The following is an 18,755-nucleotide window of genomic DNA, read 5'->3' on the forward strand; positions in this document are numbered from 1 at the left end:
ACATGTATTGATCTCAAGCATTGTTATCACCCTCTAAGCAAGAGGGTGCAGCATAACATACTGCCAAGACTAAGATCCTTAAGGGCATTATCATTGTCTCATTACGATATTGTTGAGTTGCCAAATGACTTGTTTATCGAATTAAAGCTCCTGAGATTTTTGGATATTTCTAAGACAGAGATTAATAAGTTGCCAGATTCCATTTGTGGATTGTATAATTTAAAGACACTTCTCCTGTCGTCTTGTGATTATCTTGAGGATCTACCACTGCAGATGGAGAAGTTGATCAACTTGCGTCATCTTGACATAAGCAACACTTCTCTCTTGAAGATGCCACTATATCTGAGCAAGTTGAAAAGCCTCCAAGTGTTAGTGGGAGTCAAGTTTCTTTTAGGTGGTTTGAGAATGGAAGATTTGGGTGAAGCACAGAACTTGTATGGATCTCTATCAGTTGTAGAGTTGCAAAATGTGGTTGATAGTAGGGAAGCTGTGAAGGCAAAGATGAGGGAGAAGATTCATTGTTGACAAGTTATCTTTGGAGTGGAGTGAAAGTAGTAGTGCCAACAATTCAGAAACTGAAAGAGACATACTTGATGAACTACACCCACATAAAAACATAAAAGAAGTCGAAATCACTGGATATAGAGGGACAAAATTTCCAAATTGGCTAGCTGATCCTTTGTTTCTTAAGCTGGTGGAATTATCTCTTAGCAACTGCAAGGTCTGTTATTCCTTGCCAGCACTAGGACAACTCCCTTGTTTGAAATTCCTTTCGATTAGAGGGATGCATGGAATAACAGAGGTGACGGAAGAATTCTATGGTAGTTTGTCCTCCAAAAAGCCTTTTAACTCTCTTGTGGAGCTTAGATTTGAAGATATGCCGGAGTGGAAGCAATGGCACCTACTAGGAAGTGGAGAGTTTCCTATCCTTGAGAAACTTTTCATTATAAATTGCCCTGAACTCAGTTTGGAGACACCCATCCAATTTTCAAGTTTAAAAAGGTTTAAAGCTGTTGGTTCTTCTAAGGTTGGAGTTGTTTTTGATGATGCTCAACTGTTTAGATCCCAACTTGAGGGAATGAAGGAGATTGAAGAATTATATATTGTGATTGTAACTCTGTTACCTCCTTACCTTTTAGCATACTGCCCACTACCTTGAAGAGAATAGAGATATCTGGTTGCCGGAATTTGAAATTGGATCCGCCTGTTGGTGAGATGAGTATGTTTCTCGAGGAATTGAGTCTGAAGGGATGTGATTGTATGGATGATTTGCTCCCAAGAGCGCACAAACTGAGAATTTGGAGTTGCCAGAAAATTACTAGGTTTTTGATTCCTACTGCGACTGAAACACTCAATATTTGGAGTTGTGAGAATCTTGATAAACTTTCAGTGGCATGTGGGGGGACCCAGAGGACGTGTTTGAATATTTGGGAGTGTAAGAAGCTGAAGTGGCTGCCAGAACGTATGCGGGAACTCCTTCCATCTCTTAAGGAACTGCATCTGTGGGATTGTCCAGAAATAGAGTCCTTTCCTGAAGGAGGATTGCCCTTCAATTTACAAGCCCTTCAGATCAAATTTGCAAGAAACTGGTGAATGGCCGAAAGGAGTGGCGTTTACAGAGACTCCCCTGTCTCACAAAGTTAACGATTATGCATGATGGGAGTGACGAAGAGATTGTTGGTGGTGAGAATTGGGAGTTGCCTTCCTCTATTCAAAGACTTTTTATAGAGAATCTGAAAACATTAAGCAGCCAACATCTCAAAAACCTCACCTCTCTTCAATATCTAGCTATTAAGGGTAATTTACCTCAAGTTCAGTCAATGTTGGAACAAGGCCAGTTTTCGCACCTCACTTCGCTTCAACGTCTACAAATCATTGATTTCCCTAATCTCCATTCCCTTCCAGTAAAAGGGATGCCCTCTTCTCTCTCTAAACTATGTATTTCAGAATGTCCATTGCTCACACCACTACTAGAATTTGACAAGGGGGAATACTGGCCAAATATTGCTCATATCCCCACCATAAAGATCAATAAGGAATGTCTTTAATGATTAAAACAAATGGTGCTCTCATAAATGTAAGCTTTTCTTTTTCCTCATAAGCATTCTATTTTCTTTAACTTCCTTTGCTTTTATGTTAATTCTTTTTCTTTATTACATTCTTGTTGCGCAGTATGGAGTGTCTATTGCCACTCTGAAACTGAGAAATCATCTTCAGATTAGAATTATTTTAATTTTAGATCTCAATAGCAATTAATGTTACATATCTTACTCGAAGATTTTTATCGCTTGAACTTTCATCTCAATAGCAATTCACGTTGTTCATATTATTTCCCTTTTCAGTCAGTTTAGAGTGATCCACATGTCCACTATCGAATTCAAAACTATAATAGAATCCAAAGGTGTGCCATACACAAGATTTGTTTCCTATGTATCAAAAATACAGATGTTTGCCTCCCAATAAATTTAACACCTAAAAGCATCAGCACTATTCAGGTTTTATTAATGATTCAGCCCCATCATAGAGATCAATTGGGAATACATGTGATGAATTAAAACAGATGGCTCTCCAACTGATGTAAGTTATTCTTTTCCATCAGAAGCTTTTAATTTTGTTTACTTCACTTTGATTTTTTTTTTATTCTTTTCCTTTTTAAAACCTTGTTGAGCAGTGTGGAATGTCTATTGCTCAAGAAAGTTGATTGCTTAATATATGCTAGCAGGATGTCATCACCTTTGGAGATAAAGGGTCCAAGAAATACAACCTCACTTTCTCAATCAGGTAACCAACACCTTGATAAGAGTTACATCACGCTTCAAATTTAAAGATATTGAAAACGACTTAAATTGCCTGCTTCCATTATTGACGTCATATTGTACCACATTGATTTCAAGTTTGATGCGACTGCATTATTACATCTAGTTTTTTTCATATTCAAAGATCCAGAATATTACATTAGTTTTTGGTTTTGATATGCAGAGAACTTTGAGGATTATGAAGTTTCCTTCAAATTATGTCCGTTACTCAACCTCGAGTGGCAACCTTACAGCTAGTGGGAAGTCAAGAAAGTATATCCTGCTCGGAATGAAGTCAAGGTTAGATAACTAAATAATGATTTACTGGTGTTTCAGTTACTAGGATGCTTATTTTGTAGTAATAGTTTGCACTCTCATAAATCAGCGAAATAGATTTCCTTCATTGGCACTCTCATCAGTCATCAATCAGCGAAACAGAGAAATTAACGGTTTCAAAATTCTCTGGAACCCATTTCGAGCTTCACGCCTTCAATTCTCATGACACCCAAGACACAGAAGACATCAACATAGTAGAAGAATTCAACCCAATACCCATTTCAACCCAAGTTTTCGATTCCTGTTTCACCTGATGAGAAGAAGTTTACGGGTGAGAAAGTTACAAAGGTGCAAATATCTTCTTCTATCTTTTGTTTTACACATCTTCTGATTGAGTTATAATACATGCCTCGCTTCTATACAAAATGAGAAACCATAAAATGCCTTTATGAAGTGTTTGCTAAGTTGATGTCACCTAATTCAGATTTCACTGAATTAATTTTTGAAACGTTGAATGATATGGATATTTTCTTTTTAAGAATACAAAATCGCGATAAAGGTAGAAAATTTAGATGGTATTAATTTTGATATGGATCACCGTTGAGAACTTTGCCTGAGGTATTAAATTCTATTTTCCCTCTTTAGAAATGTTTCATGTAGCTCCTAATTGTGATGCTTCATTTACATATTTTTAAAATTTTATCTTATAATAGGGATAAAGTGTGTCCGAGTCAATTTGATGTTACAGACTTGCAGCTAACTGTTGTGCATTATATAATTGCATATTTTTTAGACACCAGATATGGCCAAGTTCCATCTACAATGTTAACAGAATCTTTGATAGGTAAAGGAGGCAGACAAAAAAGCTAAACATCTTTTTTCTTCCGTATAGCTCCCAGGCAATTACACTGGGCAATGCTTGATATAAGGGCTTCAAATATACATTTGCAGGGTGTTTATCGTATGAGTAAGGAAATCACTGTCTTCGCTCCCCAGCAGACAGTGATTGGAAGATCCATCCTCGCATCACTTAGCACCTTCCAGCAGGCAAGCCTTTATTTTTAAAAATCTTCTCTTGCATATACTTTTGCAATTTTAAACTTCATTTTGAATTGTGTTGTTGCTAACTTAAACATGTTTTGTGCTTAATCAGATGTGGATTTTGAACGGTGAGTACGACAAGTCTGGTCCATCCATTGTCCACAAGAAGTGCTTCTAAGGTGCTGCTGCTATTTTTACATCTGTTCGCAAGTTCTTTTTTATTTTTTTGTTCTTCCCGCTAAAGCTATTATGTCGTCCACAGTGAACGCATGTCTGCTGCTATAGCCAAGTCTTTGAGATGGGGTTATCAAAGAAGGGCAATTAAAAACATTGTACCGCTGATACTATTTCATGTTTCTAGTGCAAGCCTCTTTTATAAGTTGACAAACTCGATTTGTAAATATGTTTGGGACTCAACTAGTGGTTAGAGTTCTGATTTTATAAGATTTGTGTACAGAAAATCAAAGTAGAAAGATAACTCGTGATGGTTGAATAAGCTCGAAGAAGTGGATTTGAATTTCAAATCGTGTCTTTTTTTTTTATGTGTGTGAGATGTTTGAAGTGTTGTTTAGATTTGTTGGAATAGTCTAAAGAGATTGTCTCTATAAAATTTGAAGACATTTGATGGAGATCTGATTAGATGATTTTGAACAACAATTGCAACTGAAGATGGATATGTATATTATATTTGTAGTTAGCAACGTGTTGTATATTTTTATAGTCGATATATTGTTTTCTCATTCGGTGTTTGGTATCCATATTGGAGTTTGACTAAATTCGGATTTCCTCATTTCAACGGGCGGTGCTCTTGACATGATTTTTTCCATTCCACGGCTCATGCTCCAAAATTCTAATTAAGGATAGAAAAATCTCAACTATCTCACCACAACTCATATCAGTTATATTGGGTATACAAGTGTAAACTAATAATACTATGAAACTAATAATATTTAATTTATTTTAGAGGTAAGATAAGGACAAAATGGTAATCCAACTTAGAGGTTAGGAGCTTCACACTTGTAATAATACTAATATAATATATGGGCACGTGTGTTCCCAGTTACTTTTTATATATAGATACGTTAGAATGATTACAATTTTATGAAAGAATGCGTGTAATTAGTAATAAAATACAACAATTACAAATTAATCTTTAAGAGTTTGACAAGAAACACCAAATGAGAGGTGAATTTTAATGTTTAAAATTAATTAAGCAACCAACATAAATTTTGAACTATAATTGGTAGTTAGCAAACTTCCAATAAAATCACAAAGGGCTAATTTGAGCTCAACAAAGATATACACACTTACTACAATAAGAAATTAATAGAAAATTAAATTAAAGAAGTTTAATGGAAGAGAAAACACACAAAAAGATAGAGAAGGAAAAAATACAACATACACATTTTTTTTAAGACTTATATCATAACAATATAGATGGAAAAAGAAGTACAATACATAATTTTCAAGTTCTTGTGGAGGCTTAATTATCCATAACCAATCAAAATTCAAAAGTCATCTTCGTCGAGTCAAACTAAAACATGAGCCAAATAGTACAATAATGATATAAGTCGTTACTTTAACTATAGAATGAAAATGATAATATTCTTGAGTAGGGGTCTCATGAAACAAAAAAAAAATGAATTTATATAGATAAAAATTAAGGAATACCAAAAGATAAGTTTTAAATTAAATGTTTGAAGGTTATATGGTGTTTTTTGGTCTGCACCTAATTCAATAAAGGAATAGAAAAAGTCACTAAAGTGGCTGCTAGTGTTCTCTATGTATGTATCAGTTATAATTTTCATCAAATAGATGAATGCCATCTTGCATTTAATTAATCAAGTGAAGTTAATGTATTGAATTAATCATCTTTTTTTACTTCATTGTGTAAAGTATTTAAATTGAAACTGACTTAGCACCTTCCCATTTTTAGGATTTAGTATATAATAGGATATAATTACTACTACAATATTTAATTAATTAAATAATCTTTTTTATAATTTTTATTTAATATATAGGGGTAAAACGGTAATTCAACTTTGAACATAAATTCTTTCCATTTTTAATAATACTAGTTTTTGTGAACGTGTGTTGCACGTTTAATTTGTCCCTTGTAATTACTACAAGATTTCTATATAATTTTTTTAAAAAATAAATAAATTTCATAATAGAAAATATGCATGTATTTCACGCTACTTAGTATTAATATTTGTAAATGATTTAAATACAATTACAATATGTATAAATAGTTATTCATAAAATTAAGTAATCAAAAAGAGAAGGAGTCTAAACACCAAATTAAAGCTTAACATCAAATGGACAATCTGACAATCATATCAAATAGTTTTAAGAAATTGTATCATTTTGATACGTAAATTTCACATGAGTTATTAGTTGTGAAGATGTCATATAATGTTTGAAGATAATATATAAAAATTTATCAATATCCATTACATTATTATAGCATCACAATAAATTATACAACTTCAGATGTACATTATGTTCATCCCACAAATATTCGAAAATAAGATGAAATAGAGTAGACTAAAAACAATGAAATAGCTAATGAATTCTAAAACCTTCAAATAACAAAAATTAAAGAGAGAAACCGTTCCAGTTTAAAAGAATGGAGGAACTTCCTCAATAACTAACAAAAGCATAAATAGATTTACCTCTTTTTTATTGCATATGTGATGAGCAATAACATCCATCAACAATTATACATTAGAATAACTACGTGTGTGCATTAACATAAAGTGATAGTGATGAGCAATATAATTACATCCACCAATAATCATCCATCAACAATTATACATCGGAATAACAAAGTGTATGCATTAATATAAAGTGATTTTGAAAACAATTTTTTGGTACGTATAATTATAAGTCATGAATTATAAAAGTCATTTAAAAATTGATGATATACATAACATCTATGAGAATTAGATTGGTTAAAGTTGGGATATGTAAAGTTTCTAACTAAAATTTAATTATGTGTGTCATATTAAGATGTCTGGTAATTCAAAGGACATTTTGTTGTTTAATGTTCAAGGATATTTCAGTTTTTAAAGGATATAAATATTTTTGACCATTGCCTCAGTGAGGTCGAGGAAGCATCTTCAGATCAGGATGAAATCTTTATATTTGCATTCAAACATTGTAAAAGAAATCTAGTATAGGTAGGAATTGAGATAATTTGCTCCAGAAAGAACTCTTCTTGCATTTTGTTTCCTTTGTTGCTCTGCATATGACCTTCAATTTCAGTCATTGTTTCAAATTTTGTTTGCTCTGGTTCGACTCTGTGTTTAGTGTTTCTGAGTTTTTCTTCTCTTTTTTTTTTCATCAGACTCTACTCTATTTGTCGGCAATCTTCTTTCTTTGTTTACCTGCTTTTGTTCTTGGGTGGATCGAATATAAACATTTGTGTACATCTTTGGCTCTTCTTTGTTTGATTCACTTTCTTCAATTAGATCAGAAAATATTTCTCTGAAGGCATGTTGATTTTATTATTTTACACGATTTCTGTTTGTGTTACTTTTTCGATTTCTAATTTGTTTTATTCATGTTTTTTACAGTTTAATTTTTGATGCTTCCGAGTTTCAGCAGTCCTGATTCCTGATGTTTTCTGGGTGAGCATGGTTCTCTCCTTTTTCAAGTTAACAACTTATTTTATATTACTTTTGCTGAGATTGATTGTGAGTTGCAAGTTTCGCAATGCAATTTTTGTATTATGAATCCTTGATGGACTATGGTGAAAATTTACTTTTCTTTGTAGAAAAAACATCAAAGAATTATACTACTATACAAATCAGGTTTGTTAATATTGATACTGCTGATGTTAATAATCACTTGGCTATTGTGAAATATGTTGAGGATATTTACAAATTTTATAAGCTCACAAAGGTCTGGTGAATATCAGATGTCTCTGTTTCAATGCTGGGGTGATTTTACTGTTATAGTGGATACGGTGAGTTACTTTAATGTGACAAACAATAGTTTTGTGATTTTATTGTGTAGTGTATAAAATTCATGTTATTTTGATAATTTGGCTGATTCAGGATGAACGTTGATTGTATTATTACATGGATTCACAACCACACATCAACGCCAGGGTCAAAGCTAGCAATTTTTCTGGAAGGTTGAACTACTTGAAAAACATGAAAGCTACATTACTTCACACAGTTGCGAGATGAAGAGAAACTTTTTAGGATCTATTGTCAATATTTTTAGCATTGTTAGTACTGTAACTCTCAACTAAAAGCTGGACAAAGTTACAATTTTCATCAAAAATCGGTAATGGCAGAGGGGCGTTTCTTTGGTTATTGCTCAAAACTACAACTGCTAGTGATTATTTCTCATGTAGTGATTTTTTTATGGAATCAATGTGTTATCAAAACATTTACGTTTAGTTATGTTATAACACAAACAGTTGAGGATTGCACAACCTTACTACTAAATGTTCAGAAATAGACTTCTTTCTTGAAGGAGGATTGCCATTCAATTGACGACTTGTGATCATCAATTGCGAGAAGCTGGTGAGTGGCCGAAACGATTGGCATCTCAAAGAGTTTATATGTGATCTAGCAGAACACAATAGATTGGGAGGGGGTGGAGACAGGTTTTTCTGATTAAATTTGGCACTAGTACTCGATTTCTTGAGTTTTTGCTTCAGTAAAAGGGAAAAAAGGCTATTTCTTAGTCTGTATTTTGTAGTTTTAGCAAACAAGCATATTGCTAACTGGTGTCAATAAACCAAGAGTGTATTGTACCTTTTTCAGGACAATTATGTTATATTATATGTTGGATGTTTATTTGTTATTTCATTTCCATAAAACGGTGGATCGTTGATTTCAGTTCATTCATTGGGACAGAGTTGTACATGGACCTAAATAGGGACCTTACCACTATCTTGTAGGGTAGAGAGGTTGTTTCCGATAGACCATCGGCTCAAGTAAACATAGAAAAAATAATACCTTAGAGAAAAGGAAAATGGAACAGAATCCAATTCTAAAACGTATTCATGATATGTTAGACCCAATTAAGCACTACAATGAGCTGTTGAAAAATGAACAGTGCATAAAGCAAAAGTAGTGAATAAACATAAAGCAAAAGATATCTTCCTCCATTATTCAATTAGTGGAGTCATACTTTTTGAAAAGAGAAAAGAGGACAGTTTTGCTTCTTGTAGATTAGCTGAAACATAGTTGTACTAATTTCAAGCAATCACTGATCATTCTTGTTTGCAAATTACTCTCAACATTCAACAGGTAAAGAAGTTCTCTCTTAGTAGTTGAAGCTAGATAGAAAAATTTGTCTTCTCATCAAAATCATTTTGTGTTTTTCAGAAATGGAGATTGGCTTAGCAGTTGGTAGTGCATTTCTCTCTTCAGCTTTGAATGCTCTCTTTGATAGGCTTGCTCCTCACGGTGATCTGCTCAACATGTTTCAGAAGCATAAGCATCATGTTCGGCTCTTAAAGAAGCTGAAAATGACTTTGCGTGGTCTTCAGATTGTGCTAAGTGATGCAGAGAATAAGCAAGCATCAAATCCATCTGTGAGTGACTGGCTTAATGAGCTTCGAGATGCTGTCGACTCTGCTGAAAACTTAATAGAAGAAGTCAATTATGAAGCTTTGAGACTTAAGGTGGAAGGTCAACATCAGAATTTTGCAGAAACAAGCAACCAGCAGGTAAGTGACCTCAATCTGCGCTTGAGCGATGAATTTTTCCATAACATAAAGGACAAGTTGGAAGACACTATTGAAACATTAAAGGATTTGCAAGAGCAAATTGGTCTCCTTGGCTTAAAGGAGTATTTTGGTTCCACGAAACAAGAAACTAGAAGACCTTCAACTTCTGTGGATGATGAATCTGATATCTTTGGTAGGCAGAGCGAAATAGAGGATTTGATTGACCGTTTATTGTCTGAAGATGCAAGTGGGAAAAAGCTGACAGTAATTCCTATTGTGGGAATGGGTGGCCTGGGTAAGACAACACTTGCTAAAGCCGTTTACAATGATGAGAGGGTGAAGAACCACTTTGGTTTGAAAGCTTGGTATTGTGTTTCTGAGGGATATGATGCTTTGAGAATAACGAAAGGGTTACTTCAAAAAATTGGCAAATTTGACTCAAAGGATGTCCACAACAATCTTAATCAGCTTCAAGTCAAATTGAAGGACAGCTTGAAGGGAAAGAAGTTCCTTACTGTTTTGGATGATGTGTGGAATGACAACTACAACGAGTACATCAGAATTTTGCAGAAACAAGCAACAAGCAAGTGACCTCAACCTTTGCTTGACTGATGAATTTTTCCTTAACATAAAGGACAAGTTGGAAGACACTATTGAAACATTAAAGGATTTGCAAGAGCAAATTGGTCTCCTTGGCTTAAAGGAGTATTTTGGTTCCACGAAACAAGAAACTAGAAGACCTTCAACTTCTGTGGATGATGAATCTGATATCTTTGGTAGGCAGAGCGAAATAGAGGATTTGATTGACCGTTTATTGTCTGAAGATGCAAGTGGGAAAAAGCTGACAGTAATTCCTATTGTGGGAATGGGTGGCCTGGGTAAGACAACACTTGCTAAAGCCGTTTACAATGATGAGAGGGTGAAGAACCACTTTGGTTTGAAAGCTTGGTATTGTGTTTCTGAGGGATATGATGCTTTGAGAATAACGAAAGGGTTACTTCAAAAAATTGGCAAATTTGACTCAAAGGATGTCCACAACAATCTTAATCAGCTTCAAGTCAAATTGAAGGACAGCTTGAAGGGAAAGAAGTTCCTTACTGTTTTGGATGATGTGTGGAATGACAACTACAACGAGTGGGATGACTTGAGAAATATATTTGTGTACAAGGAGATATAGGAAGTAAGATCAAGATCATTGTGACGACACGCAAAGCGAGTGTTGCCTTGATGATGGGAAATGAGCAAATTAGCATGGACAGTTTGTCTAATGAAGCCTCTTGGTCTTTATTTAAAAGACATGCATTTGAAAACATGGATCCTATGGGACATCTGGAACTTGAAGAGGTCGGAAAACAAATTGCAGCTAAGTGCAAAGGACTGCCCTTAGCTCTGAAGACGCTCGCTGGCATGTTACGCTCCAAATCAGAGGTTGTAGAGTGGAAACGTATTCTGAGAAGTGAAATATGGGAGCTGCGAGACAAGGACATATTACCAGCGTTGATGTTGAGCTACAATGATCTTCCCGCACATTTAAAGCGATGTTTTTCCTATTGTGCAATATTTCCTAAAGATTATTCATTTAGGAAAGAGCAAGTTATTCATCTTTGGATTGCCAATGGTCTCGTACCAAAGGAAGATGAAATAATTGAAGATTCAGGCAACCAATACTTTCTCGAATTGAGGTCAAGATCATTATTCGAAAGGGTCCCAAATCCTTTTGAAGGGAACATAGAGAAATTCTTAATGCATGACCTTGTCAATGACTTAGCCCAAATTGCATCTTCAAAACTTTGTATCAGGTTGGAAGAGAGCCAAGGATCTCATATGTTGGAAAAAAGTCGGCACTTATCTTATTCAATGGGAAAAGGTGGTGAGTTTGAGAAATTAACACCCCTCTACAAATTGGAGCAGCTGAGGACATTGCTTCCGATATTTTTTGATGTCAATCATGACTCTCTAAGCAAGAGGGTGCAGCATAACATACTGCCAAGACTAAGATCCTTAAGGGCATTATCATTGTCTCATTACAGGATTAAGGAGTTGCCGGATGACTTGTTTATCAAATTAAAGCTCCTGAGATTTTTGGATATTTCTAAGACAGAGATTAATAAGTTGCCAGATTCCATTTGTGGATTGTATAATTTAAAGACACTTCTCCTGTCATCTTGTGATTATCTTGAGGAGCTACCACTGCAGATGGAGAAGTTGATCAACTTGAGTCATCTTGACATAAGCAACACTTCTCGCTTGAAGATGACACTACATCTGAGCAAGTTGAAAAGCCTCCAAGTGCTAGTGGGAGCCAAGTTTCTTCTAGATGGTTGCTCACACCATTACTAGAATTTGACGAGGGAGAATACTGGCCAAATATTGCTCAAATTCCCACCATTGTGATTGATCGGGAGTTCCTATGATGATTAAAACAAATGGCTCTCCAACTGATGTAAGTTATTCTTTTCCTTTTTTAAAAATCTTGTTGAGCAGTCTATTGCTCAAACCACGGCTACTGACCAAAAATTGTTCATATTTTTTTTTTCTATTTAGAAACGGGAGTTTGGAAGGATTCACAATGGCAAGCCTGATTCCTGAAGTTTTCTAGGTGAGCATGGTTGTCTCCTTTTCAAGTTAACAACTTATTTATATTAATTTTGCTGCTATTGATTGTCAGTTGCAAGTTTCGCAATTCAATTTATGTGTTACTACATCTGGGAACGTGCGTTGCACGTTTATCCCAAAATACTTTATATAAATTTTGTATTGCAAATAACATATTCTATCCCCTCTAAATCTATAGTATTTACTAAAAAAAAATTCATCACATATATCTTTATAAATATATATATATATATATGATTATTAAATTGACTAAAAGTGTATAGAGTAAAAATAACTTCCAAGTAATAGTCATCAGTTAGATGAGATAATAGATGTAGATAGAGATATAGAAATATTCAAGCAAAATAAATTAAAATTATTAAATCCACAAGTTCTATATAATACAGGACTATTTTCGTCAATAGCACACTTATACAGACATTATAGAGAAGAACAATTGAGTGTATCAGAAAACGATAGTGAAAGTATAAATTTAATTAGTAAATAATCTATGCAAGAAATACAAAAAAGACGAATGAATCTCATGCATATGAGATTGGTAGTAATCGGACTTAAAGGTTTAACTAGAAAAAATTTAGGTACTAAAGTATTAATCACTTTATATGATAGTAGATGGTCAGAATCTAAAAGATCCATAATAGGTTTAACAGAAGTCGACATGAGTAATAATGGAGGAATTTTTTACTGTAGTCCAGATTTCATGATAAATTCAAAAGAATTTGGAAAATACATAAAAATAGGCATACAAACCAAGGGTTACGAAGAAATGAACTGTGGAAACAATCTATTAGTTTGTGTTGGCTTCATAGGAAAATTAGCAACCAACAGTAGTTCAAGGTTTAAAATAAAAATAGACAATGCGGTAGGCATAATGGGAAATAAAGGAATAAAATTAATGAAACTTTTAAAAATAAATTCAGAAGAATATGCAGGTAGAGAATGGAATTTAGAAAAATTCTATAAAAAAGAAGTGTTAAGACCAAATGACCACCTCACATACACAAATAATAAAGGTGAGACATCAATCAGATTCACTGATTATAAATATACAAATCAAAAGAAATAGATGAAGATTTAGAAGATAATGAATCAACCATAAATATGGAAGGAATGAATGTTCAGATCAATAAAGAAGAAGACTATGAAGTAGATATATCAATAGCAAAAGCTAAAGAAATACACAAGTCAAATAAAGAAAATTTATTTAAATGTAAAGGATGTAAACTAGGAAAACTAAAATTTTCTATAGTAGAAAAACACTTCAAAGAGTGTAATTTTAGAACAGACAATTATGGATTTCGCCAGAAAGAAAAAACACAGGAAGAAAGTGATGATGAAACAACACGTAGTTTAAAAGAATTAGATGAAAGCGATGATGAAACAACACGCAGTTTAAAAGAATTTATGGAAACCGCTTCTTCAAGCTCAAGTCCCTTCCAAAAGACAACCCCAATACCACCAATAGAATATACTATAGGTAATTTACCACAACACCGTGTATTTAGACAAGACCCGATGACAGAACCAGAAATGGTTAGACCTATAGGAATAATAATGCCAATAGAAGCCCCCATCAAACTCCAAGACAGGGGAGATAGATGAAAAATACTAAATATATCGGCTCATGACCCTCAATTATGGAACTCAGTACTAGATGTATGGAAAGGAGTAGTAGTAGCAGACAACATACACCATTATAGTGAAACAGATGCAGAAACTATGTATAGATACATGGAAACCTTTCTAGGAGAATCAATCAAAGGAGTATGGGAAGAATATAAGGTAGCTTACCCTCAAGAATTCCAAGAACTAGTAAATATAGGACCAAACTCGTATAATTTTACTAATAAAATACACAGCCTGATAACAGGAGAAGACCCAAATAGCGGATTAGTAGTGTTACAAAAGAATGCACTAATAAAATTAGAACAACTTAGCAAAACAAATTGGAGTCATATAAAGAATTTTTTAAAAGACTATTTTTACTATTGCGCTATAAGCGGTAATGCGTTTGACCAAAGCTTGGGGAAAAAACTTTTTAACAAACTCCCTGGAGCCTTAGGAAGAGAAATAGAGGAAAGATGGAACAAAAGAGAGGGAGTAATGACAAAACCCAAATGCCAACTGGTCTATAGGACATAAAATACAACATGTCATGGAAATATTACAAGAGAAATGTACAAATATACAAATACAAAAATAATTAAAACAAAATGAGACTAGTTTTTGTAAGAATATATATACAACACAAAGCTATGATCAAAGTACACCAAAAAGAAAATACAGAAAGACATATCAAAATAACCAAGACTACAAACCTAGGAAAAGGTATTATCTAAGAAAATCTACGGCAAAAAAACCTTACCTAAATAAAGATAGACATGTAAGAAAACAATAATAATAATAATAGAATTTACAAAAATAAGACTATCTTGTTTTACTATGTGGAAGTGAAGAACATCTAGCTAATACTTGTCCAGGTAGAAATAATAGTAGAACAAGAAATGCCCAACTTATAGAAGACTTCCAAGAAACCCTGATAAATGTAGATGAATACAAGTCAGATAATGAGAGCATATATTTAGTAATAAGCATAGATGCTATAGAAGGAAGACAACAAGATTCGTCTGATTCAGAAGAAGAAACTTTAATAAACGAGATAGGATTAGAAAAATTAGACTTAAACATGAAAGATTTTACCTTTGTTAATATACAATGCGATCACCAATTCTCCAAAGCAAAAGGGTTAGATAGTCAAAAATGCTTTAATTGCACATGATACCCCAGTAAAGACAGAAGAGCTAAATGTATGAACTGCTATGTAGAGGGATGCCTTATGTGCATCGACATGATATTTAACATAAAAGTTATAGACCAAACAAGAAGTACAAAAGAAAAAACATTAATATCTTTAGAAAAAAGGATTGATAATTTAGAGGACAGAATAAGTAAATTAGAAAAGGGAAAAGAAAAATTAGAAGAGGGAACCAACCAAAACACAACGCCAAAAGAGGAAATCGAGCTCTTAAATGAAAAGGAGGACTATAAATCATTTGAGGGATTAATTTGTAATGAAGACAAGAAAATTAATACTATCAAAATATTAACAAGAATAAGAATTCAAGACTACGAAATAGAAACTTTAGCTCTAGTAGACTCTGGATGTAAAAGTATAATAGATAGAAGTATCCTGCCTCTAGATATAATAAAATAATTTCCAGAGCCACAAAGCGCCATGCAAATGGATGGATCTTCAAATGTATATAAACATTATGTTAGTAATGCTCAAATAAGTTTTTTAAATACATGTGAAAACTTTTATAAACACATGTATAGATTAGAAAAAATATGGGTTAGAGACTTAAATATTATAGTAGACTTTGTTTTAGGTTTAGACTTCTTATTACATAACAACGGATGTTGTCGCCTTACTAGAGACGGAGTAATATTCTCTAAAAATATGACTCATACCTCAATAACAACAGAATCGTTTCCAACGAAATCTAGGTATCTTAAAAATACTGATAAACTTAATACAAACACTTCAAAATGTAATAAAGGAGAAGAATGTAATTATACTAAGATACATGTTATTGAAGAAGAAATTGAATTATTAGAGCTAAGTTTATCTGATATACAACTAGAGAAAAGTTATAACTTAATAGAAATAAATACAGAATTTTATAATTTCAAAAAAGGATTACAACATATAGGAGTCATAAAAAATCAAAAAGACCTAGAGGAGGTAATTTCCATCTTAGATAAATTAGAGATAATTGGAGAAAGACCTTTAAAGCACTGGGAAGCCAATCATATAACTTGCAGACTGGATATCATTAACCCAGAATATACTGTTAAAACTGATTCAATAGAATCCACAAATGAAGACCTAAAGGAATTTGAAGATCAGATAAAAGAATTACTAAATTAGGGAGTGATAAGAAGATCAACTTCAAGACATAGGTCATCAACATTTGTGGTAAGAAATCATAATGAAATATTAAGAGGAAAAGCTAGAATGGTAATAAACTATAAAAGACTTAATGACAATACCAAAATGGATGGATATAAGTTGCCAGAAAGATCAAAATTAATAAATCGAATGCAAGGAAGAATTTTTTTTAGTAAGTTTGATTGTAAATTCGAATACTGGCAAGTCAAAATGTATGAAGACAGTATAGAATAGAAAACTTTCACTTGCCCAGAAGGACATTTCGAATGGTTGGTAATGCCCTTCGATTTAAAAACAGCTCCTCCGATCTTTCAGAGAAAGATGGACAATATATTTAGAGATTATAAAAATTTTATTTTAGTATATGTAGACGATATCTTAGTATTTAGTAATAATGCCAACAAACATCTAAGACATTTACAAACGGTGTTTAAATTATTTGTAGACAATGGAATTATAATTAGCAAAAAGAAAATGGAATTATGTAAAAAACTAACAGTGGTTTCTCCTCCAACAGTCAAGTAACTAGCACTGGTTATTCCAGCAAGAGCTCTTACTCTAACAGAACTAGTACCGTCAACTCCAATTGTAGCAGCAGGAATGTCTTCACCACCAGATAAATCTTATAAAATTCCTAGGGGTAGAAATTGGAAATGGAAAGATAAAATTACAACCCCATATAGCAAAAAAGGTTCTCGACATGCTTGATAAATTAGATAATACTAAAGACTTACAAAAATTTCTAGGAATATTAAATTATGCACGAAGTTTTATAAAAGACCTAGGAAAAGTAACAGGACCCTTATATTCTAAAACAGGAATTCATAGGCAGAAGACATTCAATATGGAAGACATAAAATTAGTACAAAAGCTTAAACAAATGGTTAAAAATATACCAGATCTAGCCCTCCCACTAAAAACTGACTGCCCAATAGTGGAAACCGACAAAAGTCTAGAAGGATGGGGAGCAGAATTAAAAACAAAGAACAATAAATATATAGAAAAGAAAGACGAAAAAATTTACGCCTATCACAGTGAAAAATACAAGGAAAAAGGAAACATGAGTAGCATAGATGCAGAAATTCTAGTAGTCATATATGGACTAAATAGCTTTAAATTATTTATTATTAATAAAAAAGAAATTTTAGTAAGAACTGACTGCAAAGCTTTTGTAAAATTCCACCAGAAAATAGAAGGAAAAAATAGTAGTAAGAGAAGATGGCTAAATTTTTTAGACGCTACATCAATATACAATATATTTTTAGAATATATAAACGGAAAAGATAATTCCTTAGCAGATCAACTAAGCAGACTCATGAAAACTAATTATTTATTTTCAGAATGAGTACATGTAAGAACAAAGACAAGGCATCCAGTTCAAGTTCAAGTAATAGTGGGCAAAAAGACAAAGATATATACTTATAGACATTATTGGGAAACACTTCGTTTAGACCACATACAAGAGAAGAAGATGCAAGGATAAATACTCCTATAGAAAGACTATACTTTGGAAGACAAAATTTAATATTTTATCCTCCATCTAATTTAAGTTTCAGAGTAAAGCCAGAAACAAAAATAGATAAACATCAAAGATGTTTGATAGACAATCTATGGATAGCATATAACAAAATTTTGAAAGACAATAGCTATTTTATTTCAGTATTAAACTCAGTAAGTTATTATTTTACGGAGAAAAATGAAGACAAAAAGTTTAAATTCTACGTAGTAGTTCGAGGAAAGCTAGCAGGCATCTTCCAGACTTGGATCGAGGTGATAGACTCAATTAAAGACTTTCCTACCCCATTTTTCAAAGGATTCAACGATTTAAATAAAGCACTAGACTATGCTAGAGGAACTCTTGGGCCAAATTATTTCATAAGCCCAGCTTTAAGACAAACTTCAAGACCTTTCCTGCAATACAATATTCGAAAGGATACTGACAAGATAATCTTCTGCGATCATTGTTCTTCAATGACTGAAGGATTCAAAATACTAAACCAGACAATTGAGAAACTAGAGACTGAGAAAGGGGAACTGACACAACATATCCACTCATTACAAGAAAAAATAAGGTTCTTCCTTGGAAATACTAATCAAACCATACCATTACAAATACAAGACTACTCAAAAGGACCAAAGAGTTCTCCATCTCATCTTAAAATGGATAAGACGGGTGTTCATCCTCCAACGAATGTAGAAAGAGCTATTGTATCAGCTAAATGTACAACTAGTCCCGTTCAAATGGTAGCGGGTAAAGATTCATCAAATCCGTTGATGGCTGACACTTTGCCAAAAAGTGTTAAAAACAAATTTGAAAATATTTGTTAAAAACAAACTTAATTTTTTTGAAATTGGGGGGTGGGGGGTCGCGGGTAGGGAGTGG

At 33.2% G+C, this 18,755-nt stretch overlaps 1 protein-coding gene, 3 long non-coding RNA genes and 1 pseudogene across 5 annotated transcripts in view; all 5 read left to right on the plus strand.

Annotated features, from left to right (window-relative positions):
• LOC102591499 (putative disease resistance RPP13-like protein 1) overlaps positions 1–2,307 on the plus strand; it is a 22,156-nt pseudogene extending 19,849 nt beyond the window's left edge. Inside the window, exon 2 of the transcript XR_001475390.1 lies at positions 1,028–2,307. The product of XR_001475390.1 is annotated as a putative disease resistance RPP13-like protein 1 (transcript). The remainder of the gene's footprint in view (positions 1–1,027) is intronic.
• Positions 2,308–2,552: 245 nt separating this feature from the next.
• Positions 2,553–3,041, plus strand: LOC102593400 (uncharacterized). Its single transcript, XR_001471584.1, has 3 exons — positions 2,553–2,577; positions 2,723–2,781; positions 2,980–3,041. It is a non-coding gene; the product is annotated as an uncharacterized lncRNA (long non-coding RNA).
• A 4,179-nt stretch (positions 3,042–7,220) lies between these two features.
• LOC107057807 (uncharacterized) lies at positions 7,221–8,271 on the plus strand. Its single transcript, XR_001471579.1, has 3 exons — positions 7,221–7,294; positions 7,691–8,082; positions 8,174–8,271. It is a non-coding gene; the product is annotated as an uncharacterized lncRNA (long non-coding RNA).
• A 977-nt stretch (positions 8,272–9,248) lies between these two features.
• Positions 9,249–10,981, plus strand: LOC102589162 (putative disease resistance RPP13-like protein 1). Its single transcript, XM_015303366.1, has 3 exons — positions 9,249–9,382; positions 9,461–10,380; positions 10,439–10,981. The coding sequence occupies exons 2-3, from the start codon at positions 9,463–9,465 to the stop codon at positions 10,979–10,981; spliced, it is 1,461 nt and encodes a 486-aa protein (XP_015158852.1). The 5' UTR covers positions 9,249–9,382; positions 9,461–9,462.
• Positions 10,982–12,127: 1,146 nt separating this feature from the next.
• LOC107057808 (uncharacterized) overlaps positions 12,128–18,755 on the plus strand; it is a 7,531-nt gene continuing 903 nt past the window's right edge. Inside the window, exons 1-2 of the long non-coding RNA XR_001471585.1 lie at positions 12,128–12,247; positions 12,349–12,403. This is a non-coding gene — a long non-coding RNA (uncharacterized lncRNA). The remainder of the gene's footprint in view (positions 12,248–12,348; positions 12,404–18,755) is intronic.

The sequence above is a fragment of the Solanum tuberosum genome, unplaced genomic scaffold (genome assembly GCF_000226075.1).
Source record: "Solanum tuberosum cultivar DM 1-3 516 R44 unplaced genomic scaffold, SolTub_3.0 scf00017, whole genome shotgun sequence".
NCBI classification, from domain to species: Eukaryota; Viridiplantae; Streptophyta; class Magnoliopsida; order Solanales; family Solanaceae; genus Solanum; species Solanum tuberosum.